Source organism: Cimex lectularius, unplaced genomic scaffold (genome assembly GCF_000648675.2).
Source record: "Cimex lectularius strain Harlan isolate CLEC.00 unplaced genomic scaffold, Clec_2.1 scaffold390, whole genome shotgun sequence".
NCBI lineage: Eukaryota > Metazoa > Arthropoda > Insecta > Hemiptera > Cimicidae > Cimex > Cimex lectularius.
In genome coordinates, this window is record NW_019393001.1 from 187,411 (window position 1) to 208,986 (window position 21,576).

A 21,576-nucleotide genomic window follows, 5' to 3' on the forward strand; every position below is an offset into this window, starting at 1 on the left:
TTGAAAAGATGTTTTTTCATTGTCTTAGGAATATAGCATATTATCCAAGGAAAGTGGGTTTTTATTTGACTTCTGACAGGAATTACTTTACTGGACTTTACAGTTTTTACTTTTGTTATTTACTTCTATAAATAACATAGATATGCTAAAATGGTATATGGTGGATCAGGATAAAACTTGAGAATCTATTATAAACAACAAGTCTTTTATTTTGAAATCAAATCGGTATTGCTAACATGTTTAAACATTGCAAACCTTCCATTAGTTAATTTTTTTCAAGTGGACCAAACAATTATTTCCTTTTCGGTAAAATATCCGATACAGCTGTTTTTAATCAAAACATAAATAAATAGGAAAGGTTATTTCAACTTTATTATTTAAATAACAGTGTTATAAATTAACTATTTGACTTTTTGTAGGTTTGGATCTATAGGATCAAAATTATGCTCAACTCAAAAATCTATTTTACTGGTATTGATTATTTCCTGAGTTAAACCCAAATTTTTCAGCTTCATCTAAATAATTTGATTAATTAAATTTATCATTGAATTATCTTAATCATCTGACTGCGTTTCCGTGGTAATTTAATTACGCGATGTAAAGTAAACAAATTTAGTTAGTTTGAAAAGCTTTTTCACCCTCATCTTCGTGTATAAATATAATTTTTCGTACGGAGCAAAAGTTGATGTATTCACCGGTGTTTTAAACTGAAAGTACTCAGAAATTAAAGGGGCAGTAAGCTGGACGGGCAACCTGCTGGGGAAAAAACAACCCTACCACTCTCCAGCAATGATTATAATTCGGTTATTGTCTGTTTTGGCCTACAATGTGCAAAATTTATTGATTGGAGGACAGTACGATTTCTAAACGGTTTTATTTAAATAATTGCGTTTTGTTTTTCCGAAAGACGGGTTGTGATTTTAACCTGATCCGAAGGGGTGTTTTCTGTTTGAAATTGGGTAATCACGGGGTCTTCTTTTTTCGCATATATTTCACCCTTTATCCCACTTCGGTTTTAACTGATGCGTGTATTATTTAAATTATTCTTCTTAATTGAATTAAATTGACACAGTAATGATTTTATCTAACACCCAAAATCTTTATGAATTTTTTCTTACGCTTATAAACTACCTATATGTGTATCAGTTTTTTCAGTTAAACATTAAATTTTATATGTTACTTGGTCGTTTCCAATAATTTTACTATCTTGAATTGGACCTGACATAAACTACATACCCATAAAAGTACCTATCTAGAATCGAGAGCACGGATTTACATGCAATAAAAATCCTCAAATATGCATGTAATATGTACTAAAAAATTCTCAAATATGCCACATTATTTGCACTAAACATATTAAAATATACAACATGAATGTCAGAGAAATCATCCGAACTTTTCTTTAATCTAGACATACATGTTTTCTTTTTGATCTAGTACATTCAAAGAAAATAGTACCAAAATTTCAGTGATACAAAAAGAAAATCATATCATTTAAAATGTGTATATAAAATAAATAATTAAGCTTAATTACGTTCATGATCTGAATTAAAATAAACTATGAGAAATATTTCAAAATTAGATTCTGTGATAGAATTTATCGCTCTACAAATTTTTGTACTAGGAGAAAACTTTTCAGCATCAATACAGGTGATTAGAGCATACTTGCAGGAACTTAAAATGCATAACTGGATCAATTCCCTCCATAAAATTTTATTGTTTTCCATTTAACATTTATTTCATTTATTTTCCCCAATAAAAACAATCCACTATTTTTATTTTGTTAAATTTTGCAGGAAATTACCTAAACAACCAATACTCGACTTATACCCAATCAGTAACTACTGATGATAATTCACTATGGACTGCTACAAGAAAAATCCTCAAATATAAAAAACATATCTCTTCCTCTCCAACGGGCAGATGGAACTTGGGCCAAATCCGAAGAGGACAAAGCCCAACTCCTAGTCCAACACCTGTCTGCAGTATTCAATCCACACCCAGACATCCAAGACATCTACCATTCTGAAAAAACCTTAACGAACTTGACGAACAATTACCTCTCTCCCTCCCTCCAAAACCTTTCTCTCCTAATGAAGTTAAGCAGGCCATCCTACACCTTTCCAAAAAGAAATGTCCAGGTTACGACCTAATCACTCCCATCATCCTATCCCAACTACCTAAAAAAGCCATTATCTTTACAACCTACCTATTCAACGCTGTCCAACAACCCATTTCCCCACCTGTTGGAAATTTTCTTCCATCAGGATGCTCCCAAGACCTAAGAAACCAAATCACCTTCCTAGCTCCTACGACCCATCAGTCTTTTGCCCATTATTGGCAAAATACTGGAAAAGCTCCTATTGATCCACTTGGCCAAGGAAATTCCTACAAACACAATTCCCCATCACCAATTCGGCTTTCGGAGTTGCTACTCAACTGTACAACAAGCACATCGCATAATGGACGTTATTTCCACATCCCTTGAGCTAAAACAGTATTGCCCGGGTGTGTTCTTGAATAAACACCAAGCCTTTGACCGGGTATGGCACTCTGGGCTGCTGTGGAAGCTCAAGAACATCCTACCAGCAACCTATTACCTTATCCTAAAATCCTATCTTAACAATCGTTACTTTCAAGTATCCCACAAAAATTCATTGTCTCCTATCCATCCTATTCTTGCAGGTCCACATGGCAGCGTGCTCGCTCCTTTCCTTTATTCAATTTATACCTCCGACCTACCTACGCAACCTAACACTATCAACTTCACCTTTGCCGATGATACCGCAATCCTTTCTCCTGATAAAGATCTTGTCACTGCTTCCCGTAATCTTCAAAATCACCTAAACATCCTAGAATGCTGGCTCCGTCGGTGGAGAATCAAGATCAACGAAACAAAATCAACAAACATAATATTTACGCTAAACAAGAAAACACTCCCACCAGTATACCTCAACATCGTTCCCATCCCAATTGCGAACCATGTACGATACCTCGGACTCTACCTGGACAAACGACTGACGTGGAACCCCATACACGACTTAAGCGCACAGACTGTAATATACGATTTTTCATGCTTAAACGACTACTTGACAGACCATCAAAACTCTCACTAACAAACAAAAGAAAACTTTACATTGCCCTCCTGGCCCCCATTTGGACATACGGACTTGAACTTTACGGGACAGCTAAGCGTTCCAACCTCAATCGAATCCAATCTGTTCAATCTAAAATCCTCAGAACAATAGTACATGCCCCTTTCTATGTATCCAATCACACCATCCATACCGACCTAAATGTCCCTTTTGTTACAGAGCTAGCCCAATCCCGCTACAAAACGTTCCATGCCAAACTACCCCATCATCCAAACCCTTTCGTCAAAAACCTGTCAGCCACCACATTACCTAATAATCCAACACAAGACTGAAGCGTCGGTGGCCCCGCGACAACCTTAACAGTTGACATCGGTCTCCTACGATGGAGTACATCTGGCTCATCGTATTGATTTACTAACGGCTACCATCACTGGGTGGTAATTGTTCAAGCATTCATGCTACCGTTAACATGTTTATATGTAAATAATATCTGTTTTACTTGTTGCGCCGAAGAATGCAGTTGTAAAAAACAAATAAAAAGTTTTTAAAAAAAATTTTGCAGGCAAAATAAAAACGCAGAAATTTTTGAAATAGGAACCTCCAAAAAGATGCCGATTATTCAAAAGAATTCTATTGTTTATGTTCTTATGTTCTTAGTTGCCTAGTTCATCTATTTAATTTTTGTTTCTGTAGTGTTTGTACTTTAATGAAGTGAGTTAAGGGTTTACTCAGACTGGGGATTATTGTTTCATTGTTTTGCGACGCAGTGGTCGTATCTACTGCGCCAGTTGATTCCGAAGCATCGACTTGTAAAAACGTTTGTATAAACTGTGTATTTGAACTGAATTCTTTACTCGAGTAATAACTACTTCAAGTTCTTAATTATCTGTGCGTACTTTATGTTTTACTATCGCAAACTATGGCCAAGAATAAGACTGATGCTGCCCCGAGAGGACAATCTCAACTACAAGTTGTTGGCGGTGTTGGCTTGCTACCGGAGTTCGATCCAAGTGAAGAAAACGCGAATATCTAAAGATGGCAGGGTGAATACAATACAATACACAATACTTTATTAGAATTGATACACACAAAAAAATAGAATCGCTGATACAAAGTATAATAAGCCGTCTTCTGAGTTTACTGCATAATAAAGCTTACAAATACAGAAATATTAAAACAAAAGAAATTTGAAGAGAAAATTTACATGTAGCAGGTGTATGAATTAAAATAGATGGAAATATGAGAAAAAAGAAGAAAACAAAAATAATTAAATAAGAACAAATTACCTATTCAGACATGATAGAGTACTAAAAAACAAAGCAGTAAAAGTATAAGTACAAGCACGACAATTATTGCATATCTGAAAGCCACTCGTATCTCACTCTCCAGGCATGCCGAGCAAAGGAAATTAGCGGTAAAGGGGATAATTGGTTAGAAAGATATTCCAGTATTTTGACTCTGAAGATGACTGTCTTTCCCAAGTAAGATACACGCAATTCTGAGAGAAGAGAGCAGACTCCCAAAAAGTGATATGAATCTTCTCTGGCGTGGCTGTTACAAAGTGGACAAGTTTCATCGTGAGGATCATTCAAAACCCAGGGTTTGAATTTCAAATATAACATTCTCCTCTTAGTTTGAATAGCCAACAAGAATCTCTAATATTAAGGTCCTGGGAAAGGCTCGGTTTATATGGCAGTAGGTGTTCATTGAAAAGGTCCTTATACAAGTAGAACCTCTCTGTGCTTTTCGCCTTATTCACAGCTTCTCGATGAACTTCGTTTACTTTGTAAGGAAGCATTAAAAGGTCCGACAGATTCTTTTTGCCAGGGGCATGAGTATTTCTGGGCTAGAGAAGCCAGGAGATATTCTTTCTAGTTATCTGTAGAGCGATTATTTTAGGCAGTCGATCATCTGAGAGGCTCAGTATCTATGACATTTTAGGCGGAGGGAAAAGGTATACGAGAATAGAGGAGGCGTTCTAGCGTTAGCATGTAATTTGGGGAGAAAGATGGTAAGCTGAAAAGTTGTTTAACAAAAAAACGTTGAAATTTTTCCACGACCTCGTAGCACTGAAAACCCCATACTTGAGCGCCGGTACATACCACTGTGCGCAGGACACTATTATAAACTTTTAGTTTGGTTTCATACGGTACAAGCTTGTTGCGAAAGAGATTTACCCACACACAGTTTAAACCTGCTTTTACAGCCAAAATTCTTTCTTCAAAATGGTAAGATAGGGAAAGACGCGGAGTAAAAATAACACCCAGATATTTGTATCTATTCACCACTTGGATTTTGTTACCCTTATAAAACCATTTTTCAGAGGCTGCCAAATTTACCCCCATTGCGGAAGATCATAATTTTTAACTTGTTTAAATTTCCAGATAAGTTCCAAAGATCACAAAGGGATCAAAAATTCGAATATTATTTTGCAAACTAGCCGGACTCTCAGCAATTAGGACTATTTCATCCGCATATAATAATATTTTTATTTTGAAGCATTACAAGAATTCCTCCTTCTAGTAGATTAACAATATCGTCCACAAAAAGGGCAAATAGCATGGGGCTAAGCACACACCCTTGTCTTACTCCAGTACGTAGTCTAAAGTATTTAGAAATTCCTTTTGAGGGACCGCTGAAGCTCCCGAGGCATAAAAGCATTTAAGTATACCCCCACTTGAATTCATTAATTTCGTGGTCCGCTTGACAAATTAATACATTACAATTAATTAAGGTTTTTAGTTGAGATAAAAAAGTCAATGGCACGAGCGGAATTCGAACCCACTATCTTCGGCTTGATACGCCGCTGCTCTACCACCTGAGCTACCGCGACTTCGATCCACTCGGACACTAACTTCCCATCTCAACCCCACCTTTTGAATTTTCCCTCCTTTTTGCCATTTTTGAAAAATCAAAAAAATGAATTTAATGATTTAAAATGAAGTATACTTCACTAAAGCTCTCCGTGGCCATTTCATTTGTCGTCGAGAATCCAATCCGATTACACGACATTTGAAAAATCGAATCCCGCTCGTGACCCTGATTTTTTTATCTTAACTAAAAACCTTAATTACTTGAAAGCTATTAAAAATTGTGAATCATTAATTTAGGCATCTTGGATTGATCATTTATGTTGAATATATTTTTTTAATGTTTAAAATGTACGACGTGAATTTCCCTGATTCAGTGAAAGACATTTGCATAATTGAAGGGCCGATGTTGGATGAATATAAAAATCCCCCCTCCCAATTTCGGTTTCTAAGTGCTGAATCGTCGTTGAAGTTAAGCTGGAAGCTATCTGAGAAAGAGAGATATTACGTTTTGCGTCACATTTGATTGTTAAATTATGGAAATACTGATGTTATTGTTCCATGTTGGATTGAATCGTCCATTAGGTGGGGTGCTGAAAGGTTGAAACAGAAACTTGATAATGGAAGAATATTTCCTTGTAGAATTTATCTTTTTGAATCTGTAAAAAAATAAAACTGTCGCTTTTATTACACTTTTATTTAAATATTTCGATAAAAAATACTTTGTTTCTTTGCATCTTGCAAAATGCTTTGAGAAATTAAGTCTTCCAGTGGGCGAAACAGCCATAAAGTTTATCCTTTCACAAGATTTACATGTTAGATTAAAAGGTGGCTAAATTTAGTTGATAATATTTTTTTTTTAAAGTAAAAAATACTTAAAATTAAAAAAAGTAGAATACTAGAATTCACTATTTTTCGTGGTCCGCCTGACCAATTAAATCATTCAATTAATTAAAGTTTTTAGTTGGGATAAAAAATTGAGTGTCATGAGCGGGATTCGAGCCCACGACCTTCGGCATGATACGCCGCTACTCTACTACAATAGCTCAAGTGGTAGAGTAGCGGTGTATCAAGCCGAAGGTCGTGGGTTCGAATCCTGCACGTGACACTGACTTTTTTATCTCACTATAAACCTTAATTAATTGTAGAATACTGGGTTTTTAAAGCCTGTTCTTGTATATAAAAATAGTTTTGTTCAAAATTAAAACAAACTATGAATATAAATTTTACCTTCAAAATATCAACCATGTGATTTCACCACTTTTATACAAATTTATGCAAGTATTTTAAATTCTTTGGTGTTTATCCATCAGTTTCGAAAAGCGATTACTATCTGAAATACTTTTTTTTTTTTTTTTTTTTTTTTTTTTTTAGACGGTGTCACTTGTCGCATGTTACACACACTTTCTAACTGGCTGGCTCTAGGTCTAAATTAAACAACAGAATTATCCAGCAGCAAAAAATGCTCATGAGAAAATTTTCGGAAAGTTCTCAATTTGGTTTGGTTTTGGTCTCGATTGCACGTTCTACTGAGTTTACAAAAAATACTACAACTTGTCAAATTTCACAAAAACTTCTTCATCTAATATGCTTTACGTTGATTTTTCAACTCTACTAGAACGTTATTTAAAAACCTGGATATATCAACGTAAATATTNTGTTTATCCATCAGTTTCGAAAAGCGATTACTATCTGAAATACCTTTTTTTTTTTTTTTTTTTTCCTCACATTTTACACACACTTTCTAACTGGCTGGCTCTAGGTCTAAATTAAACAACAGAATTATCCAGCAGCAAAAAATGCTCATGAGAAAATTTTCGGAAAGTTCTCAATTTGGTTTGGTTTTGGTCTCGATTGCACGTTCTACTGAGTTTACAAAAAATACTACAACTTGTCAAATTTCACAAAAACTTCTTCATCTAATATGCTTTACGTTGATTTTTCAACTCTACTAGAACGTTATTTAAAAACCTGGATATATCAACGTAAATCTTATTAGATGAAGAAGTTTTTGTGAAAAGTTGTAGGTATTTTTTTGTAACCTCAGTAGAACGTGCAATCGTGACCAAAATTTTAAATTTTGTAAGTTTGACATGTTCCAACTGATATTGGCTATTTTATGTAATTCAGATTATTGCAAATAGAAGTATCTTACAACAAATTTAGCGTTCTTTCAAATGGTGTAATTGGATTTATTGTAGTCTCAACATTTTGGAAGTTGTAAGCGTTTTTATGTGGTAAGGTAGTGAAAAGTTGAAAAAACCTAAATTGACGAATATCTTCAAAATAGAGAACTTTCCGAAAATTTTCTCCTGGACATTTTTTGCTTCAAAAAAAGAGTAGAATCGATTCCCTGAGTTTCGTCAGAAGGAACTGGGACACCCTGTATATAACATTATAACAGTTTTATATATATATATATATATATATATATATATATATACACATGACTGTTAATGAAAGTTCAATTTATAAATAAAATCATAAAAACGCCATAAATATTTTTTTAAAGAACGAGTAAAATTTGCAAAACAGATTAGATTTTTATATTTATATTTTTTTATTGAAAAGCGAATTTGCTGGTAAAAAAAAGCTGACTAAATTTTTCTCCTCTGCATATCTACGAACGTTTGAGTGTTGACTTACTCAAAGTGAAAGCTATGTTAGATAGTCAATGAAAAAAGAAGGCCGACTTTCGTGTCTAAAAAAATACTTTTCGCATTTGAAGAGAGCTTTGAAGGAATTTCGATCGTAAAGGGATATTGTGAGAAGTATATAATTGCCTTTATCGAGGCGTGGGCCGGGAGATGAAAAGAAGGATGTTATTCTCAAACTCAATTCCACGCTGACGTGTGAAGCCTGATGGAAGTTGGTGTCGACAATCAATGAATGTTTAGCATATGAATAGGGGTGGTTTGTGGGCGGTGGATGCGTGCACAAGGGGGGTGGAAACAGCGAGTATGTCATTTTGGGTGGGCAGCGTAGTCTGCCGTTTGTACGTTTCCGGAAGAACATTTTATCCGACAACATAGAGTGGTTGTCTTTTTTATAACAGACAACAAAAGAATCGACTCAATTTTCCACTTCGATTACGACAATAATCGCACACAACGAGAAAAATGGATAATAAAATTTGTTTTATGCTCGATGTTCACAACTTTGATCACATTAAATTATGTTTTCTTTAGAAAAAATTAATTACTGGCTTCAAAATCAAAGACAAATTTTAACTTAAATTAATTTCATTTATAATCCGTAGTGTAGAAAGTTGTCATTTGTTTAAAAAACGAATTTCGCCAATGTGACAATCTCATGCATAACGTTGAAATGAAAACAAAACAAAACTTTCTAAATAATTAAATTTCGTCAAAATATGTTTTGATACTACAACCTTTTCGGGTAGTAATTTTTGATTAGTTGAAGAAACTCCTATTCTAAGCATGAAATTAATTATTCTTTTGTAGAGGTTTGTCCTATTTGCTAAATAATCTGAACTTAATCATTCCAGCGGTCCATCAAAAAAAAATTCGTTTTTAAGACAAGTATAAAGGTAGGTATACTGCGTGAAGATCGTTTTATTTAAAAATAATCTATCTAGGCCTAACTCTGGTTTAAGCCTGAAGAATTCAGTTCAACGACGATCATGAGGAAAGCCAAATGAACCTCCATTAACAACTTCTAATGGCCGACTGGTGTAAAGTAAGGCCGTGCTATGGTGGGAATTGAGAAGAATTATTTCAATTCAATTCCAGAAATCCCATAAAAACTAATAAATTGGTCTATAATGGAGAATATATAATTTTATTATTAAAAAAAGCATTATTTTCAAAGGATGATTATTTATCGCTATTAGATTTGGGTAGTACCTCACCCACTTTTTACCCTGGCCAAACCGCTTAAAGGCTTTTTCTCCTATTTAATTCAAAATTACTAATAAACATTTCGATCGATGCAATGTCCAGTTTACAATTTCGTTATCGGAACGGTAAAATTGGATAGGGACCTCTCGTCCCCGAACACCCCCAATATGTCATTTGTTTCGCTATACCAAATTAACATAAATAACGTCAACTTTATTACCAAATATAACGGTGACGGAGATAATTTTTGCATGTCAACATCAACGTTTTACTCTGCCCACCATTTTTCCAGACTAAGGAATCGGTGTAATCTTTAAAAAAAAAATAGTTCCTATTCACAGTAAGTTGTTTTCATCGATTTCGAGCTTATCAGCTTATCATCAGGTTGAAGGAGTTCTACAACCACGTCTCTCGACATGGATTGCAAGACTGATCACCCGGTTCGACGTTCCAATGAGAAGCTGGTCTTTTAATGTCACTCAATTATCGCGAATTGAACCTGATTTACATATCATGACCATGTATGCAGGTTCTGTAGCAAATGGATGATTAAAATAAATCCCCAAAAACGGATACTAGCCTATTTACAAAGCGTTATATCGGCATGTCGTTTTTGAGGGTCGGAAAATATTTTGGTCAGCTACTGCTAAATACCTTGGGGTAATACTTGACAGCAAGCTAACTTTCCCTGCCCGTGTAAGGGATAGAGTGAATAAAGGCAAACCTACAATTCGTGTCTTGTTTCCCTTACTGTGCAGAGACTTTAAACTGTCCCCAGTAATCAAAATTCTCTATAAAGTGGTGATTAAACCAATGCTCTTATATGCGTGCTCCTCATGGAGCTTGACATCACAATCAAACGTCGCCTCGCTTCAAATTATTCAATATAAGTTTTACAACTAGTGATCTCATCACCGCACTACACCCGCATCCTAGACTTGCTCATTAACACAGACATGAATGACATTGTACATCGCATAAAACGCCTTTCAAAATGTTTCTTTGAACGGTGTGAGTTAAGGTTCAAGTGGAAAAATTGGGGACTATGACTTGGACTTTATGTACGGCATAGCCGAGTTTATAACTCTTTCGTTTAAACCTTGCTTTGAGTTTTTCTTACTTTTTTTCCCTTAATTTTGTCTTGTTGTAACACTCTTAAACTTATTTTCTGAATCAGGAGGTTATAGCATAATCTGGCACTCCTATGTAAATACGTTTAAACTATTGTAAATATTTTTTTTTCAATTAATTAAGGCTTTGGTTGAAATAAAAAAGTCATTGTCATAAGCGGGATTCGTACCCACGACCTTCGGCTAAATACGCCGCTACTCTACCGGTTGAGCTACTCGGACACAAGCTCTCCGTGGCCATTTCATTGTCGCCGAGAATCAAATAGATTGCACGACAGTTGAAAAATGGCAAAAAAGAGGGAAAATTCAAAAGGTGGGGTGTCCGAGTGGATCAAAGTCACGATAGCTCAAGTGGTAGAGCAGAGGCGTATTTAGCCGAAGGTCGTGTGTCCGAATCCCACTTGTGACACTGACTTTTTTTTATCTCAACCAAAGCTTTAATTAATTGAAAAGAATTTATTTGGTCTATCGGACAACGAAACCTAATAAATATTGTAAATATGTTGAATAAAGATTCTGTTATACTCTATTCAATGGATTGCCTGTTCCCAATGCCTGTCAGATACTTTAGTTTCTTGGTTTGATCAGAAGTTAACATGGAACATAAAACGAGTCTGCAGCGTACGCAATCGTGCGTACATGTTAAAACAAAAAGTTGACGGTTTAGTTGGTTTTAACCGTCCAGCCACCGAGGTTGGGCTCCGGGTGCTGTCAGCAACTAGCAATTCAGCACCCATCGCATGCAGTTTCTAAATCCAAACCCATTCACGCTCTCACTCACTCTTAAATACATTATTTTCTATTTACGTACCATTCACTCAGTTAGAGTATGGGGTACTCGATATTCCTCCAACATCCTTTAAACTAACCTAATGGAGGGTCAATTGGGTACTCAATATTACGCCACCGTACGTTTCACACTACACATTCCCACTAAATTCACTCTCAGCACATGCTAGGGACACAAAACCGTTGCTCCAAGAATCGAAACAGCGAAGCAGATACTCGCTATCCTGCTGAGGCACGAAATTTTTATCGGGTTGCATTCCTACACGCTTTCTATATGGAGCCAAGGAATTAAACCCTTCAATTAGATGAGACGTATCGAGCAACCTCTCTACACGCGGGCTTTGGCCCAAAAGTATGCATTGACTAATAGCGTGAGGATTACTCTTTTTGTACGAGTCAGGTCCTCCGAGGGCCAACATTTTATTGCATTTTTAGCGTCAGAGGTTGTTGCATCATCATTGCTGGTTAATTCCGGTGGTTAAGTCCCCGGCTTACGGTTCATCCGACTTTTCGTTACTCGCCAGACATATGTGTACTAGTACACAGACAACAGACAACAACCCGGTTTTGCTTGATGTTTGAAACGCAAGGAAAAAATCTATATTTATTTCAGTACCTACTAGTTTTGGGGCCTGACATGGGGGTAACAACCACCGATAATTGTTTTGAATCTATTAACAACATATACATTAATACTTATTGCAAATTTCGTCAAAAATTAATGTGAGGTGTTAGGTGACCGTTAGTTAATGATTATTTGGAGATCGTGAGATGGGGTCTGGTGTGAAGTACGGTTCAGAAAAACATTTTTTTTATCGTGTCAACGTTTCGATCTTATTGAGATTCAAAGCCTGGGATTTCTAAACATTGCTTATTTTATACAAATTTATGTAAGATGTGAAAAAATGAATTAATACAATTATAGAAACTTTAGGCTCAATCAAAGTATTTGTACTCACTCAGTGTTTGTTTTTGTGTAGATGTTCATTACGAAGTGTCATGTTGAGAGTTCTAGTGACGACAGCTCAAGTGGTAGAGCAGCGGCGTATTGAGCCGAAGGTCGTGGGTTCGAATCCCGCTGGTGATACTAGATTTTTCATTTCGACCAAAACCTTACATAAAAAGATTAATCAATGGAAAGAAATAATTTGGTCAATAGACCACAAAATATAATGAAAATAATAAAAAAATTCAATGATAAAACATTTATCGGTTAAAGATGTAAAACAAATAATTGCGTTGGTGTGCTGCAAATTGTTTCATTTGTGCGAGGAAGTGTTATTTCACCATTCACCTAATAATGGCATCTTTTAATAACCCAAATAAATTTAAATAAATGGGTTTAAAAATATGTTTTTGTTTAAACGAAATGAAAAAAGTAAAATAAAACCATTTATGGTTCTTATACGAATTTAACGACACTTTTGGTTTAACGATTAGTTTCAAAGGTGTAAAATGTATAAACATTCCTGAGAAAGGGGTTCAACACCCGGAATTAATTATTTTCACAAATTCCACCTTGAAGACAAATAACCGGATATAAAGTGAATAAATGCCACTTGCGTAACGTTTTTCCTGAAAGCGGTCAAGTAGTTGGGACGCCTACACTCCTGTCCACCCTTACATATTACATCCGCCCCCGGGCTCGCTTTTATGACATTGTCCCGCACTTTATTAACAGTTCTAGCATTTTCCCACGGTGAGATTTTTTTCTCTAAAAACGCCCACGCTCTTTGTTAAACAGACCCAAGGAAAGTAATAGCGAAATATTGTATCTCTAAACTCGAGCTTTTTAGTCAATGACCTTGTTTATTCTTGTTCTTTGAAATAACAGTATTAGCAATTTTAATATTTTTTAAATAATTATTGATATTATACCTTAATATTTAGTGGGTTTACAAATAAGCTGGACCTATATTTAAACTGATTTGTCACGAGGATATCAGTTTGACGCAGACGGGGTTTTATGTTATTAACTTTAGCTATCTTCTTAGAGTTGTGGGATTAAGAACCTGAAGATTTGCTTTTTCTCATCGTTTTCGACTGCTTATTCTCACTCCTACTTATCCTCCCAACCACAAATCGTCTTACAGATCCAACCCTTTTTCCTTCAATGTCCAAGATCCTTGAAAGACTCCTTTTAAAGAGCTTAACTCCCATCCTAGAAACTCAAAAAATCATTCCTGATGACCAAATCCTCAGCATTGCAGGATCCAACAAAATTCCAAGATTCGGCAACGGCTTCTGCTCTAGAGATGTTATACGTAAAGGATATTTGCTTGGGTGCGTTCCTAAATGGAACACAGCCTTTTGATTGGGTTTGGCAGGCCACCATTCTTTATAAACTTAAACGCTTCCTTATTCTGAAATCCTATCTATCCTATCCTGCTTTGAAGTGAGGTGCGGCAACGGGTTCTCGGAAGTCAGAAGGATGCAAGCCGGCGTCCCACAAGGGAACATTCTTGGCCCCGTCCTTTATATAATTTATACAGCTGACCTACCTACCATAATACTATCATCACCACCTACTCGGACGATACCGCAATTTTTTCCTTTAACTCGACTTCTATCCAAGCTACCTCCATCACCCAAGAGATTGTCAAAGACTGGTGCAAAAAGTGGAGGACAAGAGTGAATAAAGAAAAAAGTATTCAGTGTACGTTACATCGAAACAGTTTTGCCCTTCACTGTACATCAACAACAAAGAGATACCGACTTACACCCCAATCAAATTCTTAGGACTATACCTAGATATCAGACTGATCAGTAATCCTCACACAAAACTCTCTCAGACGACAACTTAATCAAGACTTGGACAACTACTAAGACTTCAAGGACCAAAATCCGTCTTGCCGTCAACACTAACTCACATGACTTTACTTTGATTTTACACTTTGGGAATACGAAGTGGAAATTGGAGTTTTGCCAAGTCATCGAATATCCAACGCATCCAATCCTTTCAAGCAAATGTTCTCAGAAAAATTTCAAAACTCCTTAGTACACCAACATCTCACTCTCCACAGCACCTTAACTCGAAAGGGAGAAGGAAACGAAAAGATAGAGAGAGGAAGGAAAAGATAGAGAAAGAAAGAAAGAGAGAAAGATAGATAGATAGATAGATAGAGAGAGAAAGAGAGAGAGAGAGAGCAAGAAAAGAAGAGAGATAAAGATTTTGTGTGAGAGAGAGTGAGAAAGAGAAACCCCCCATAAGAAAATATTAACGATTTTTAGTGAGAGCGATATATTAATAGGTATATTACACTGAAAATCGGAATGTAGAGGGACAGAGAGAGAGAGAGAGAGGGAGGGAGGGAGAGAAAGGGAGAGAGTGAGAGAGAAAAAGAAAGAGAGAGAGAAAAAGAAAGAGAGAGAGAAAAAAAATATTGACAAATAGAGAAGAACATACTAGATGAACAGATCAGACATGCCCAATTCTTGGTAGTCTCATTTTAAAAAATAAATTACACAGAAGACAAACACTTTGAGTGAGTAGAAATACTTTGATTGAATATAAAAAAATATATTTTGCATTGTATAAATTCAATTTTTCCACATCCTACATGTATTTGTTAAATGTAAACAATGTTTGTAAATCCCAGGCCCTGAAGATGATCTCAATAAAGATCGAAACGTTGGCACGATAAAGAAAATGTTTTTCCGAAACCTTCATCACACCAGAGCATCTCACGATTTCTGAATAATTTAAAAATAAAGTTGATACTCAACGGGCTTCCATTTAAAAATTTGTGCCATATAACCTTTCGATTTTGAGAAAACAGGGTGTCGAATTGAATAGACACCCTGTACATGCCGTTTTGGTCTGGTCCATATTTTTGCTCAGGAGTATTCCAATTTTATTTATTTTCTTTTGGAGTTTTTATGCCTAATCTTTTAATTAGATTGGTTGTTTTTACATCTATTTCTGAATCAAGTAAATATAAACGGTGCATTTTTTCTCTTTCGGCCGGCTAACTACTAGGATCATTGCCGGCACCTCACGTATATAAGCTTCTCGCATTTTTCTTTGTTTCATTTCAACCTTATCTCTATCTCATTCACTATATCTCTTCTTTTCATTTTGTTTCCTACCGATCAAACAGAGTCTTGTTGCTCGTCCTACCATCCCACACGTGGTTTGTTAAAAATACTTCAATATTTACAGACTCACTAACAATACCCACTCACGCTAAGAAAATTATTACCTAATCTACAGTTGATAGGGCTGAGAGTACAGGTGCACAACTGTCCCTACAACTAAATAAAAAGTCGGTAGTAAAGTCATAATCCTACCGACTTCGTTCCATTCGTGCTAATAAATACATTCATACAGTATATACAGAATTTCATTTATCCATTAGACTTCTTTCCTTTTGACGGGCTTGTGGAGTACTCGATATTCCTCGATATCCACGTCCACTTACACAAAAACATTCACGCTAATAAATACATTCATATTGGAGAGGTCACAGCATCTCGGTATTACTACAACCTTGATAGCGGTGACCTGTCCCTCACATCACACAACAAATATATAATTACCGAAACTAATTTTGCGGGCCTGTGAGCTACTATTCAGTCACAGCCACTCTCAGACATACCTCATCACCCACGCTAATAAATACATTCACACTGAAAAATGGAGATATACCACGTCTGGTTGGTTATATAGTTCATACGCATTTATTAATTTTAAGTACCTAATAAGATTATCTTTGAAGTCACTGTTATGCTTAAGAACTATTTCCAGATTAGATGGCAGGTCACACCGTTCTCGGTACTCTCTTAACTTATTACCTTTAATAGGGTCTCCTCGTTACCGGGTTTCCACAGAGTGGGCAGCGTTTTTGACTTCTACCCGTAAGAGGTGACCGTGCGTGAGACGAGTGTGACCTATTCGCAACCTTATTAATATTATTTTGTTACATTTTCCAAATTCTCCACGGGCCATGGCCTCACCGTACTTTTATGTATTTTTAGTTTTTCATTACTTTTATTTTAGCGAGCCTGCCATTTACAATAATCTATGTTGTAACCCATGTTGGGTGCTATTTTTTTATTGTTTGTAGTTTTTATTTGCATTTCTCATTGAACAATACTTCTTTTTAGTATCGGGTTGTCCGGAAAATAATGCAGGATTTTAAGTTTTCATTAAAAAAAATCTATATAAAATATTCTGTTTACGTTTACAGGATTACTCATTTGTATGAATNTTTGATTAAAGAACATTGCTTTAAAGTAACTAGTTTCTTTTTTTTTGTTTAATACCAAAATCCTGCATTATTTTCCGGACAACCCAATATATACAGTGTGATTTTGTTTCAGTCTGTCTGGTTTGAGCAGCTCTTATGTAGCCAGCTGCCATTGGTTTCTGCATATGTCGAAATGCAGTTGTCACGTTATCTGAGAAATTTTAAACTGTTCATTTTCTACTGTAGGATATCGTCAATATATTTGTACTATTTATGCAAAAAAAAAAATTTTAACCCCCCATAATTCCCCATAATTTTGTGGATATATTTGATTGAAGCAGGGTTGGTTGTCTATGACTTCTATCTTTGTATTAATATTTATTAATGGCGAACATCTGGATGAAAATCTATAAATAATTATTTATTACTATATAAATAGTAACATACTGTGTGTATTTTTTTAATTATTCATACGACCAACAAACATAATTTACAAGCACGCGAGAATTATTTAACTTTTGTCTGTTGTGATTTTTCGATTTTCGTTTTATTGGTGATGGACGATGTCTTGGTGGGCCTTTTTTTCACGCTCTTCTTCGACAAGGTGGATTTCATGGAAGTCGTTTCACATGTTGCCGGTGGAGAAAAGATGACCGCCTCCTCGTCTTCTGTCGGGTTGAGTTCTTTGATGATGAGATAAACGTTTTCCAGGTCTGTGATCACCGAGGATTCAACTGTGACAGTGATTTCCTTCTTCTTCAGATCCTCTCGGAGTATTTTAACGCTGTTCTTCACCGCTTCCCAGAACAAGTAGTAGTTGCATTCCGCCAGGGCCTTCGTGTTCGCCCCGAGCACGAATTTGTGTTTGCCCAAGCCCTCGGATTTGTAAATTTGCTCGATAAGTTGCCCTATAAAAGGAGCGTAGAACTTGGTGAAGTCGCTGCGCAATATTGACCCTTGGGTTAGCGTGTTCGTCTCTATTTTTTTCATTTTAGATTTGCGAAAACAAACTCCTAAAAACTCAAAATACTAATTTATCACTGAAATGTTTCTAAGATGAAATGAAACGCTATGTTCTAGAAATGGAAAAACTCGAATCCCGCGAGCATTCAATCATTAGGCCAGTTTACACTATTTGTCAGAAGAGATTTTTAATTCATAATTTCATTATTTTTTAAAGACAACCATTGCACATCACTATTTTCAAATCGACATCCTCTTGAAAAATGCTCTTCCTCTTCAATTTAGGCAATTACATGGACTAGTTTTACATCTGCACTGAAGAAGATTTGAACGCAACTAGTCAATGCAATTTTCGGTAATTCCGACGGATCAAGATTATGTGAAAGAGATATGTGGCCAATCTAAAATAAATTTCGAAAAAAAAGTGGAACTTAATTTGAAATAAATAAGAATAAATTGAAATTGTGTTTATATAAAAAAAACATGTGATTTAAATTGATCAAGTTATTAAACTTTTTTTTGCCTAACCTTTCGGCATTGGCCATATACCTATTTCCCCGTGAGACAGACGAGTGCCACCGTGCCCAAACGACACCCGAGGATGACCGCCGCCGGCCCAGCGACCCCTCATCCAATCTCAGCTGGTATTTTTTCTCTTCTTTAAATGTCCAGGTCCAGGCTGGGCAGAATATTGTATACGGCATCTAAAACATCCGAATCGCCTAATCTCAGAACTTGGACCATGTTAGTCGGAGATGGGACTCTTTTCGAAATTAAAGTGGCATAGAGCCTCTCTCTACCTACGGAGCAAAGCGCGCATGCGAGTAGAATGTGGTCTGCGTCGGCTCTGCTGGAGCCATCACACAACATTCACTATTTTTCACTCCTATCTTATAGAGGTGATGGGGTAGTCTGTTATGATTAAGACACTGTCTGCATATGTAAATGAAGAATTTCTTAGGTTTGTTTATGCTATTAAACCACGGTTTTAGTTGGAGGGACGATTATCTGCATAATATTTGCCTTTGGTGAGTTTGGAATTTTCGTACTCTTTTTGCTACTTCTTTTTGATGACGTGTCTATTATGAGAGCGAATGTCCTGAGATGATATTTCATGAAGCTGTTGCCCGTGACTGCAGCTTCTTTGGCCAAGAGGTCCACTTCATTGTTAAAAGGGTTTGTGTCATGAGCTTTAACCCACATCAGTTAGACTTTAGTATATAGTTATAGATGTAGTTATATCGTGTAATCGTTGTTTTATTTCTACGATGATGGGGTCTTTGGGTCAGTTGGAGTTTTGAAGGGCAGTGAGGACACTAAGGCTGTCAGAACATAGAATCGGGGACCTGACTTTCTATAAATTTGGTTCCCTCTCTTAGTGCAATTGCTTCTGCTGAAAAAATCGAGCAAATCGAAGGTAGTTTTATAAGGCGCCTGTAATTCGAATCCACGCCAAGCACAGCCGCACCTGTGTTTGGAGATTTGGATCCATCGGAGTATAAAACTAACAAGTCAGGGCTCTTCCCGGTTACAAAGCAAGCTTTCACTGATTTCAGGGCTTCCAGTGCGTCTTCACTTTTAGTGATAATGTTAGACTTATGAGATGCTGTTAGCCAATGAGCCTGTATACATACTAACCGAACAACTTTGCTTAAATTGAGTTCTTTGATTTGCTTGTGTGTATGGAGTAAGAGAGATCTGTTTTTATAGGAGCGTCTGTGAATAGTACAGGATAACAAGAAAAGTCTGTTGAGGGACCCTGTAACAGGGTGTTCATTTTTATTGGAACGGGAAAGGAAATTTATTGCCGTCGTTCTCTTCTTAGGTGAAGAGGCTCTACATTAGATTCAACGAGGAGTGCGTTAGTTGGAGTAGACTGCATTGCTCCAATGCAACACTCAAGCCTCTAAATTGGATACAATCCAGCCGCATTAAACATTGATTAGATATAAGTGACTGGCGATAAGTGTGGAAAATTGCAGGAGGTGTTTCTACTCACTATATACAACAAAAAACTTCCTATAAACCCCTGTCCAGATCTCAACTGTAAAGAAGTAATTTCAGGTTTTGGGTGTTTTTTAATTTTTCGATTTAGGTCCTCTAAATTGCTTATAAACTATAGAATTACTGACAGTAGAAAAATCTGGTTTGTGCCACCTGAAAGAAGGTTAAATTTTCTGTAAGGAAACCTATTTACATTGCATAATTGATGAAAAATTCTGCACGAAAAATTCAGAAAAAAAAACAAAAATGTTGAAATTCGGATTTTTTTAAAATGTTGGATTGGTAACTAATAACTACAAACGCATACGTTTGCAACGAAATGTAAAATTTGCTCATCTTCATCAATTCACTGATTGTTTTCCCTCTTTCTTCAAGTAAAAGAACCAGTTTCCCTCAGCCTCTGATGAAGTTGTTGGAAGGTGCGATCTGCTGGAACATCTCAATGTAGAAAACGAGCTTCGTATTCCCCTCTTGCAGCAGTAGCATTACCGCTGCAGAAATCATAAATGAAATGCATATCAGCAAGATTTACATTAAGAAACAAGGACATAATTTAAATTACCAATCTGAGAAAGTTACAGCTAATAACGTAAAGCAAACTGGTTGAATCGAACATTGAAGAACTGACACGAAACTCAAGAGCAAGACGGATTTCCTGGAAAAATTGAACGTACCCCGTTCATCGAAGCCAGTTTTTTTCAACAAAATGCAAAAATTTTGGGCCTTCCAGGCCAAATCCAAAAAGGTGGGTATACCGCTGGAAACTAATTGAATGAAGAACTTTTGAGGGAATTTGCAATCGTCAAGGAGTTTGTTGTTAATAGTTACCAGTCCAACATTTTTAAAACATTTCAAATTTCAACTTTTTTCTCTGAATTTTTTGTGCAGAATTTTTTCACCAATTATGCAATGTAAATAGGTTCCCGTACGGCAAGTTTAACCTTCTTTTAGGTTGGGGCCGCGGTAGCCGAGTGGTTAGCGTGAGGGACTCTCGGATCTTAGACCCCGCGGTGGTGGGTTCAATTCCCGCCGTCGCCTCTGGCCTTTTTTTCACGATACCCATCCCCCCTTCCAAAACGAATACGCATAACTAATGTCTGTCATTGGCCAATATGCATAGAACATAAAGCCATAAAAAAACCTTCTTTCAGGTGGCACAAACCAGATTTTTCTATAGTCAGTAATTATGAAGTATATAAGCAATTAAGTCGAAAAATTAAAAAACACCCAGAACCTGAAATTACTTCTTTACCGTTGAGATTTGGACAGGGGTTTATAGGAAGTTTTTTGTTGCATATGGTGAGTAGAAACACCTGAAATTTTCGACACTTATCGCCAGTCACCCTGTATATGTGACACACAGGAATATATTATGAATATTTATTTAAATTATTAGAAAATTATGATATTATAAATTTTTAAATGTAATACAGCGTATAGCGAGATCCTTCGGACAAAGGCAGAAATGGCTATTAATTTATTACATATGCCCAACAAGTTGTGTCAAAAACCACTAATATATGACAACGTAATATATGTAATATTACTGACGGAATTATGTGATAACATAAATATTTTAGGGAAAGTTATGTGCTAGTGGAAACAACGTGAATGAAAAATAAATATAATAATAGGTAAAGGCTCCCCGAATGATAGACTGACATAACATATATAATAATTTTCTTTGCAATTAATAATTGTTTTAATTAGAATTTTAAGATTTACAGATTTTCATG

The 21,576-nt window shown here is 36.0% G+C and overlaps 2 protein-coding genes across 3 annotated transcripts in view; one reads left to right on the forward strand and one right to left on the reverse strand.

The window, feature by feature from the left end:
* LOC106665165 (muscarinic acetylcholine receptor DM1) overlaps positions 1–21,576 on the forward strand; it is a 221,613-nt gene that overhangs the window by 185,878 nt on the left and 14,159 nt on the right. The window lies entirely within an intron of this gene.
* On the reverse strand, positions 17,326–18,334 carry LOC112128007. Its single transcript, XM_024229726.1, has 2 exons — positions 17,560–18,334; positions 17,326–17,523 (listed from the first exon to the last, which is right to left on the reverse strand). The coding sequence occupies exons 1-2, from the start codon at positions 17,861–17,863 to the stop codon at positions 17,381–17,383; spliced, it is 447 nt and encodes a 148-aa protein (XP_024085494.1). The 5' UTR covers positions 17,864–18,334; the 3' UTR covers positions 17,326–17,380.

Coding starts and splice junctions, on each gene's coding strand:
- LOC112128007 (XM_024229726.1), bottom strand. CDS start 17,863: ATGAAAAAAATAGAGACGAACACGCTAACCCAAGGGTCAATATTGCGC. Junction 17,524..17,559: donor AAACGTTTATCTCATCATCA/AAGAACTCAACC, acceptor AGGAGGCGGTCA/TCTTTTCTCCACCGGCAACA.